Here is a 9,708-nt window from a genome sequence, read left to right as displayed (position 1 = left end):
AAAATAAAGAGAAATAAAAAAATAAAAAGAGATAATTGATATTTTATTATATTTTTAATAGTAAAAATAAATAAAAAGACAATTTAGCTCATGAAAAAAATATTTTAATAAATTTTTAAAAAATTGAAAGATTTACTTATTTATAATAATAATATCCAAAATCTCCGAACTATTTATAAGAGTAGGAGTCTGATTAGACTTCTTTCAAGGGTAGGGACGAGTAAAGCCTCCAAAATTTGAGTTTTTATATTCGGTGAAAAAGGAATACTAATGTCTATGGGATGGTCTACCAGTGAGTTTAATTTTTGTGTTTTTTTTTTTTTTTAATAAAAAAATATTTATATGGGAAAATATACATACAAATATATATTTTTATCAAAGTAGAAGACGAGCAAGCAGCATCTTCTCGCACCAACTACACAACGTCATCGTACGTGTGAAAATCATTAGATCTTTTCGGCTTCCATAGAAGCAGTATCTCAACTCTAGTATATCAAAAATTAGGGCACCGGTTCTCTCCCATGGCGAGTCCTCCCATGTCCATGTCCGCTATATTCAATTCCACCGCCCACACACCTCCCCTAGCCCGCGTTAAGCAGGAAGAGCAATCCACTCCGACACCACCGCAACACTATTGGCCACCAATACAACTTCAGGTCAAATGCGAACCCGGAGAACCCCCAATCACTGCTCTTCAGGTACCTGACCGACAACAACCACCACCCCAAGAGGATGAGCCGAAGGGACCTCATTTGTTTAGATCTATTGAAGAGCTCGCCAATCTCTCCGCTGCCATTAGCGAATTTTATCGCAGATACCAGGAATTACAATGCCACTTTGATCTCATCCAGAGCGCCATCGATGCTCGCTCCGGAGTTCGGCAACATGGACAAGTAATTCAGTCGGAGACGACGCCCGCTTCCGCTTCCGCTTCCCCTCCAACACCGATTGTCACTGCGAAACAAACAACAGAAACCACCGCAACAGGTTCTACACCAGCCAAGTCGGAGGTTTTAAGTCTCTGCAAGATGATGTGTGGCAAAGGCCTCCGTAAATATCTTACCTCACACCTATCCAATCTCCGGAAGCTTCGAGACGAAGTTCCTTCCGCACTAAAATGTGCGCCAAATCCAGCCAAGATAGTGCTGGATTGCATCGGGCGGTTTTATCTGCAGGGAATTCGGGCATACACCAAGAATTCTCCCATGATTCCAGGGAGAAAAGCTAGCGTTTTAGTTTTGGAATTCTTTTTACAAATAATTGACGATACCATTGAGTTTGACTCCGCCGTGAAGCAGGAAGCAGAGCAGGCTGCATTGGCTTGGAGAAAGAGGCTCATAGCTGAGGGTGGTCTGGGGAAATCCAGCGACATTGATGCAAGGGGTTTGCTTCTTTTAATTGGTAGTTATGGGATCCCAAAGAGTTTTACCAATGAGGATGTTTGGGATTTGGTTCGGTTATGTAATTCAAAGCAGATTGCGGATGCCCTTAGAAGATCCCGAGTTCTTGTTGCCAGGGTCTCAGGTATGCATCGTGCATTTCCTCTAGCATGATTGTTTGATGTTTGTCATGTTGTTGGTTGTTGAGTTTATCGTCCCTTTATTTTATCTTAGCAATTTCAAATCGTTATTGATTACGTTTCTTCTTGATTACGTTTCTTCTTGTAGTTAATGTGTTATTGACTCTTGAAATTTGATAGCTTAATGATGATAATAAAATATGGCACATTCATGGCTAATAATGTGAAATAACTTCAAAGATACCATTTTAAGGAGAAAGCATAAGGCACCCACAGAAAGAGGCAAGAAGTAGCTTTTAGAGAACCCGTTGAATGTGTCCACCTCTTTCTCCTTTTGGCTACCGGATAGGTTTGTATTAGTTGAAATAATTCTAATAGTAATCAGCATATCATGGGATTCATGCCAGGGAAGACAGAATCATTGAAGTTTGTTTGGTGGTAGAATATGTAATTATATGTTCAGTGTAGGCGCCTAATATCGCAGATGCTTTGTTCAGGCGCATATGGCATAACTCATTTTCATTTTTCTTGCCTGATTAGTAAACATATCTTCTTTTTTTTTTTAATTTTTTTATTAAGCTGGCTCTAAATTTAGCATGGAGCATTATTGGTGGATCCTTCTAAATTATGTTGTCTCCATCCTCCACAGTTTATGCTCCTAAAGTTATAAATTGGCTTCTGATGACTACACAGAAAGAGTCATGCTGTGTGGACAGATACGGGCCAAACATTTTATCTGGTTGCTTATATGGATCCTACTTTAGCTGAAAATAATTTCTCTATGCAGAACAGAAGTCATAACATTCTTGAGGACTATAATAATGTGATTGGATGGTATTTAACAATGAATTTATGTCTCCGTGGGCACTCAAAAGAGTCAGATATTCTCTAATACCTGCTTGAGTTGTTCTCTGGAAACATGGGAATTTAGTCAGTTATCAACAATAAGAATTTGTTTTTCCAATACTATTTGGAAAACTAAATGTGCAAATTAGTATGGATTGTGGTTGTTATTTTAGGTCCTTTGAGTTGTTTGCAGTAAATGGATTGTTTCTCAGTGCAATAGGAGAAATAACCAGTTTGATGTTTGTTTTGGGGTTCTACTGAAACAAAAAGACCTAACTGACTCAAGGAGGAAAGTGTTAATGAAATATGTAGATTAATATTTTACCTAGCTGAGAGGAGAAGTTGTATAATTTCTGGTGTATGGGAAGATGTGTCTTTGCCACCGATAATGTGTTCTAGTCTAGGGTGCTATGTGGTTAGCAGCCTTGGCTGTAATTGGGGTATTTGAGGATATAATTTTACTTTCTGTTATAGACTGGAACCATCTCTTTGTGGTTTATAGTGTTCATCTTTTTTGTCAAAGTTCTATGCGATCTCTACTGTCATATTTGGCATTATGCTATATCGTCATTGTTTTTCCAGGTATTTTAGAGAGAATGATGAACAATGGAATGAAAATTGAAGCTGTTGATGTAGCATCTACTTTTGGGATCGAGGATAAGTTTCCTCCCCAGAAACTTCTAACTTCATTCCTACAAGATGCTAAAGAAGCATCAAAGAGGAGGAGGAGAGAAGCAAATAATTCTCCTTACTTAATGGTATGGGCTATCTTGCACTTAAATTTAAAATACATTACCTCCTCCTAGTTGAGTTTTTTTCCTTTTTTTTTTTTTTGAAACTCCTAGTTGAGTTAACAATGCAATATTGTAATGATATTTCACAGAAGGAAGCAAGTGAGAAGCAGTTGGCTGCTCTGAAATCTGTAGTGAAGTTTCTTGAAGATCGCAAACTTGATCCAATAAAGCTTCTTCCTGGATGGCAATTTAGAGAAGTGAGAGAGAAGCTAGAGAAAGAAATTGCTGACCTCAATAAAACGATAGAAGATATGGTGACATCAAAAAGAAAAGCAGATGAGAATGAGTTGTTAAATAACTTGAACAGTCAAGAAACAAAACGTCCAAGGTTTACTGGTTCACCTCTAATATCCTCAGCAAGACTTGGGCTGCATGAACAAAGGACTACCGGTCATGTGGATGGCAGTGGTTTATATAGTGCTTCCCTGCGAACGAACTTGTTGGATGGAGGACTTTCTGGTCATATCAACAACCCTTCTGTTGCAGGATCTATGTTGTATGGATCTGATGTGGGGTTCATGCCTGAACATGGCCTTGGCACAGTGTCAGGAGGTGGGGGTATAATGCACGGCGCTGGAGTGGGTCTTGCAGCTGCATATAATACTCCATCCACAAGTTCATTTACCGGAGTTAACAGGGATATGCTTGTTGATTGGACTGGGCATAAAATGGTTAGCGATGTTGCATATGGATTTATTGATAGATCACGGGGGCAGAGCTTTGTTCATCAACATGTCCCTGGATTGTTTGGGCCATCACCATCGATAGTAGGTTTTGCGGGTGTATCGAATTCCCCACCTACCAATGCTGGTAATAGGAGCCCAATCTCTGATCTTTATCGGTTTGCTGATGCTGTTAAGTGAGACCGGCAGTGATAGTCCGCAAGTTTAGCCCAGTACAATCTACTGAATCTGATGCACTAAGAAGTCTAGTCCCAGTACAATCTACTGAATCTGATGCACTAAGAAGTCTAGTTGCGTTGTTTTGATGTGTAAATTAAATGTAATATTTAATTCTCTGGCCTGGAGAAAATGGCAGCCACATGAATACATTTTCGTTGTACAATGGGCTGCCCAGCGTATTACACTCGACTGCCAATGCATTAGGTCGTGTGGCAAACACAATCTACATCTACCGAAGATGTATCTTACCAAGTGTGGAGATAATGCATTGGTAAGATCTACTGTATCTTTTCCCCCCCCAAAGTCTCTGCAATGGGAAATTGATCCAAGTTTATACTTTTCTCATCGCTACTATTTATGCAAGAATGGCGCAAGGCGCAAGGCTCAAAAGGCACAAACAATACATTAGATTAGGATTAGGATGAGTCTGACTCGGTTGGAGGAAAGAACTTGCAAGTGGTTTTATGTTTTAACTCGACTAAAAATGTCACATAGATGGACGATGAACTCGCGACCATGAAATGGACTCTTGAATTCTCTGAATTTGTAATCGGAGATGATAGTTGCAAGGGCGTAGGTGGACTTGGATGTCGAATTTGTGTGACAATGACCGATCATCAATATGGACTAGTAGAGGAGTGAGTAGGTCGGTGAATGATGCATGGACATATTCCCCTACGGCTTTAAGTTATAACCAAATGCAATTTGCATCGGTACCAAGACTACTAAAGTGTAAAACATATACTATGTTACGATCCAATGAATTAATTAGCATGTTATATAAAATAATGTAAAAGGGTTCAACTTTTCATTCCCGGAAAAGCTAACAGGAAGATGAAGGCCAGGCAACACTTGCTTTGTTAGGGAATCTTGGTTTGCTGAATGGAGCCATGGAGCTCTGATGTGGAGAACTTGTATTCTGATTATTTTTTAAAAAAATAATATACCATGTTATAAATTTAAAATACAGATTTGAAAAAAATTATAATTTGAAAATTAATAAATATATGAATAAAATTTTCATATATAATAAGTAAAAAGTGACGAGGAGATGGTCGATTATTGTGCTACAAAATCTAATAGAAAAGACAACTGAAAGGGGCAAAACATAACTAAGGGCCCAAAAAAAAAGAATGGATTAAAAAGATAATGTACGCCGTCTGTGGGAATCGAACCCACGACCACATGGTTAAAAGCCATGCGCTCTACCGGCTGAGCTAAGACGGCTTCTTTAATGTCTCTTATATATAATTATATATGAAGTCTTTATTCAAAACGACGGTTACGAACGCAACGGCTATTTTTTTTTCGCGGGAGAGGCCTCGGGTCTCTCTCCCTTGTGTACTCCTATTTCCATTTCCGTTCCAAGAAACTCCAGAGAAGGGAAGGAAACTCGAAGAATTTTTGTTTTTGGTCTTTGATTTCTCTCTCTCTCACAAATGGATCAAAGAGTGGAAGGACAAGTCCAATCAGAATGGTACTCTCCAAGGAGACTCCGCGATAGCCCCACTCAATTCGATTTTCCGGTACTAACCTCTCCCTTGTCCCTTCCTTTCTTTCTTTTCAATCCCAATTTATTCTTCTTGGCTTACCTTGCGCTTTTCTTGTTTTTGATTGTGCAAATTTAGGGGGATCGCTTTATACCAAATCGTAGTTTGATGAATCTTGATCAAGCCCACAGTTTGTTGACAAATAGGATCAAAGAATTACCAAATCCCAATTTCAATGTGCGCCTCTTCTAACTTTCGATGATTGTTATATCCTTTTGGTGATTGAATTTTGCTGTATAATCAACCTCATATATGAGTTTCTTGTCAATTAGGGTTCAATGGTTTTGATTCTGTCGGACATTTTAGAATTGTTATTTTGCGTTCTTGTGTTCTTTTCATAATTATTACGGTTCTTAGCCTTTAGCTTAATGGGAATTTATGTTTTTGATGTATTGATTTCAGGATGATGATTCAGTATGATCTTTATTTTTTTTCCCCCTTGAGGCAGGAAATGTACCGACAGAAGTTGATTGAGAGTCTAACTCTGGACACAGAAGGGAGGCCATTTAGGATGTTGGTATTCAGAGGAAGCCCAAAATCCAGTGGAAGGTGGATTCGTCTTATTGATAAGATGCGAAACGATGATGCAGAAGCGTTGAGAAATAGTAACAAGCAATATCAATCTCCTCGCCAGTTGCCTGTGGTACTCTTTCTACTTTTTCGCTCACTGGTATCATTTTCTATGCATAGGAATAAGATCTTATATATGTATATGATTAGATAATTAGAGCATGTACTTTGCTTTTCACTAATGTCTTGCCTTTGTCATGCTGTATCCTTATTCAAATCGTATGAAAATGTAATATGTGTTCTTCACTCAAGTGCTTTAAGGGCATTTGCAGAAGGAAGCCAAGATTCTGGATGCACCAAACATTAAAAATGACTACTATGTAAACATCATAGATTGGGGAAAGAACAATGTTCTTGCCGTTGCATTAGGCGGAGCTTTGTATCTATGGAATTCAGAGAATAAAAGCATACTGAAGCTGCTGGAAGTTCAGGGTGACAGTGACTATCCAACAAGCATCGCCTGGTCTGAAGATACCAGAAGTTTAGCAGTTGGATACATGCACTCCACACTTCAGCTCTGGGACACCGAGACTGCCAAATGCGTAAGCCTTATGCGCTTTCTCACTTGTAGACTTTAAATCAGATGGAGTGGCAGTTTTTATCAATTTTTTACTTACAGGTCCGTTGCCTAGAGGGTCATAAGGCCAGGGTATCGACCCTTGCATGGAATGGTCATACTCTAACATCAGGAAGCCGAGATAAATCCATCATTAATCATGATGGTAATTAGATTTTACTACCATGAGTTAGCTTTATTAATTATCATTACATGGTCGGAGAATGGGATGATTTTGGTTTTCTGATTATCCTTATTGACAGTTAGAGTGAGATACAATCCGACTTCCTATATGCGAGCACATACTGAAGAAGTCTGTGGCTTGAAATGGTCAAGAGAAGGAAATTTATTGGCAAGTGGCGGGAACGAAAATAATATATATATATGGGAAGCTTCGAAAATGAACTCATCCAACTTCTTACATCAATTCAAGGAACACCGTGCAGCAGTCAAGGCGCTTGCTTGGTGCCCCTTTCAATTTAATGTACTTGCTTCAGGAGGAGGTACAAAAGATGGTTGTATAAAGATATGGAACACGCAGAAGGGGACATGTATTCACAGCATAGACACCAATACACAGGCAAGTTGATGAATTCACTCCCTTCTTTATTAGAGTTTTGGAGACCTAAGTTTTAACACACCTTCTAGTTAAGAAGCAAATGTCCTTAAAATTTTGCTTTCTAGGAGTTCTGAGTAAATTACTAGTTTTCAGCAGAGCTTGTACATACTACACTTCGCAGATTGTTATTGCTGTCTTTCTTGTCCTTTCATACATTTATGGATGGTTTAAAAATCCACTTGTATACCTGCATGGAAAATGGTTTTTGGATTGCCACCTTTTAATTTGATGTTGAATTGTTCAGATTAGTGCTCTGGAGTGGAACAGACATCACAAGGAGATATTAAGTGGCCATGGCTACGGTGTCGGCGAGCTTCAGAATCATCTCTGCTTGTGGAAATACCCTTCCCTGGCAAAAATGGGGGAGATAAAAGGTCATAGCTCCCGAGTCCTTGGTCTTTCTCAGGTTTGACTACTGATGGACCTTAAGTTAACTAGTGGAGTATTTGTTATTACACCTAGAATCCATGAATCTTATTTCCTTTGATTGAGTTTTTGCAGAGTCCTGATGGATTAACTGTTGTATCAGCTGGAGGAGATGAGACACTTCGCTTCTGGGAGATATTTGGACCACCTTGTATCGATAACTCTGGGTTCTCGGGGCTTGGCGGCCTTTTGTCTCTGAAGAGATCCCCGATAAGATGATGCCAGTTGAGAACAGACGAATAACCAGGTTCCAAAATTTCGGTCATGAGACAGATGTAAAATCAGTAAATGTACACAAGGCATGAAGAAGACTAAAGGGGAAAATAACAGAAGAAGCTTTGATATAAATTGCAACAAGCTGAATGTCTTTGTCAAAGTACAGATGTTTTCAGTTTCTTCAGGATTAAGGAATTGTTCCATCTATGCCCATATTCTTTTTCTAGGGGCAAGATCTGATGTCTTAATCTCATCAATTTTGGCAGCTATAATGAAATCACTCATACTCAGGCCTCCTGCAATTTAAATAGAAATCATCAAGGCCTCAGGGATATTAAAGAAATAGCACAACATCTCATATTTATTATTTTATGGTTGAAAATTGTTTAGTGAAGAGCTTACCAATGGAGGAAGTCCATAGTTCAGCTCTGACTTGGTTGTTCTGCTCCAAATGCAGATTCGGAAAATGGCCAGAAGATTCTACAACCTTATAAATTCTATTAATAAGTTCAACCCCACATTTAAAATCTCTCAATTTCCACAAGCATTGCAGTTTAAGCCCATCTTCTTCATCCAACAGCCTCCAGCCAAGAACCTGCAGATTAAGTTTCCATTTATTGATTAGTCTTAACAGATTCAATATATAACAGGACTACCGTCTACTCTCCTTAGCTGATTCCTTATATTGTTTTAGTTTAACAAAGATTCCAAACAATACAACATTTGTAACTTTAACTGTTTTACTCTTGTAGTTCATTTTCGCTGAAACCTAGAGTGCAGATGAACACTGCAATTTTACCATCCCAAATAGCCGAAACCACAGAAGCACTCTAATTACAGCTGGATTGTCTAATTACACCAAAAGGATGAGCAAAATTATTTAATTGCGAGTGAGACATTGAATCAAGTGAACTAAAGTAATAAGGTGCTATTCTTCAATTCTCTAGAACCACAGTGAGCAGATTTTGCTCTTTTGGTTCAAGGCCAAGGGAGGGCAATTGCTTGCACTATGATGCAGGAACCTCACCATGTGGCAGAATTAATACTTCAGCAACCCTTATCCCTTTTTACTTTACAATGGTAATTATACACCATGCAGTGCTGTTCTCGTAGTAACCTACAAGGATAGCGGCCTCCTAATAGGGTTTACTAATAAAGTACCAATACAATTTCGCATTTCCCGACAGGCATAAAATCACAGAGGTATAGTAATTTAAGCACACAGATGTTAATGGGGTTGTAGATTAAAACGTATATGAGGAGAAAACGCATATGGGTAGCAGAAATTCACCTTCTTCAAGAGCTTTTGAGCATCATCCTTAGACATGGGATCCTGGAGGGGAGATATAGGAGTGCACTCTTGCTGGGAAAGAGCGAGAGCAGAGATGTTGGGAATAAGAATCTTATGCTCAGTATCAACATTGCCTAAAACTTTCTCCGCAAATCCACTCTCTATCTCTTCAGGGAAAGGATCTCTGGCCCCAAAATCACCCAGCAAGTCCCCTCCCGTAGCACAAGTTCTCACTGTAGCCATTCTAGTCCGATTCAAAACAGAGAAGTCGAACCGGCGGTAGAGTGGAGGAGAAAATTTAGGAAGAGGGGGGAAATAGAGAAAGGGATTGGTGGTAGCCATCGAAGGAGAGAAAACTTTGCTCTGTGGCTATGTGGGAATTCGACTTTTGGTCGAGGAGGTATGTCCTGTTGTGTTGT

The 9,708-nt window shown here is 39.1% G+C and overlaps 3 protein-coding genes and 1 non-coding gene across 4 annotated transcripts; 2 read left to right on the top strand and 2 right to left on the bottom strand.

The window, feature by feature from the left end:
* Window positions 1–387: 387 nt before the first annotated feature.
* LOC110600063 (protein FRIGIDA) lies at window positions 388–4,405 on the top strand. The gene is made up of 3 exons (XM_021736765.2): window positions 388–1,524; window positions 2,948–3,123; window positions 3,249–4,405. Exons 1-3 carry the CDS (start codon window positions 522–524, stop codon window positions 4,020–4,022), a joined length of 1,953 nt encoding a protein of 650 aa, XP_021592457.1. The 5' UTR covers window positions 388–521; the 3' UTR covers window positions 4,023–4,405.
* An 810-nt stretch (window positions 4,406–5,215) lies between these two features.
* On the bottom strand, window positions 5,216–5,288 carry TRNAK-UUU. The gene has a single exon. It is a non-coding gene; the product is annotated as a tRNA-Lys (tRNA).
* A 123-nt stretch (window positions 5,289–5,411) lies between these two features.
* On the top strand, window positions 5,412–8,246 carry LOC110630866 (cell division cycle 20.2, cofactor of APC complex). The gene is made up of 8 exons (XM_021778491.2): window positions 5,412–5,587; window positions 5,690–5,788; window positions 6,060–6,254; window positions 6,454–6,723; window positions 6,801–6,903; window positions 7,001–7,317; window positions 7,601–7,762; window positions 7,858–8,246. The coding sequence occupies exons 1-8, from the start codon at window positions 5,501–5,503 to the stop codon at window positions 7,999–8,001; spliced, it is 1,377 nt and encodes a 458-aa protein (XP_021634183.1). The 5' UTR covers window positions 5,412–5,500; the 3' UTR covers window positions 8,002–8,246.
* On the bottom strand, window positions 8,101–9,708 carry LOC110630865 (probable pterin-4-alpha-carbinolamine dehydratase, chloroplastic). Its single transcript, XM_021778490.2, has 3 exons — window positions 9,290–9,708; window positions 8,401–8,593; window positions 8,101–8,294 (listed from the first exon to the last, which is right to left on the bottom strand). Exons 1-3 carry the CDS (start codon window positions 9,629–9,631, stop codon window positions 8,203–8,205), a joined length of 627 nt encoding a protein of 208 aa, XP_021634182.1. The 5' UTR covers window positions 9,632–9,708; the 3' UTR covers window positions 8,101–8,202.

Source organism: Manihot esculenta, chromosome 14, assembly GCF_001659605.2.
Source record: "Manihot esculenta cultivar AM560-2 chromosome 14, M.esculenta_v8, whole genome shotgun sequence".
NCBI classification, from domain to species: Eukaryota; Viridiplantae; Streptophyta; class Magnoliopsida; order Malpighiales; family Euphorbiaceae; genus Manihot; species Manihot esculenta.
Note: the sequence above shows the minus strand (reverse complement) of the source record. Positions and strands in the feature narration are given on the sequence as shown.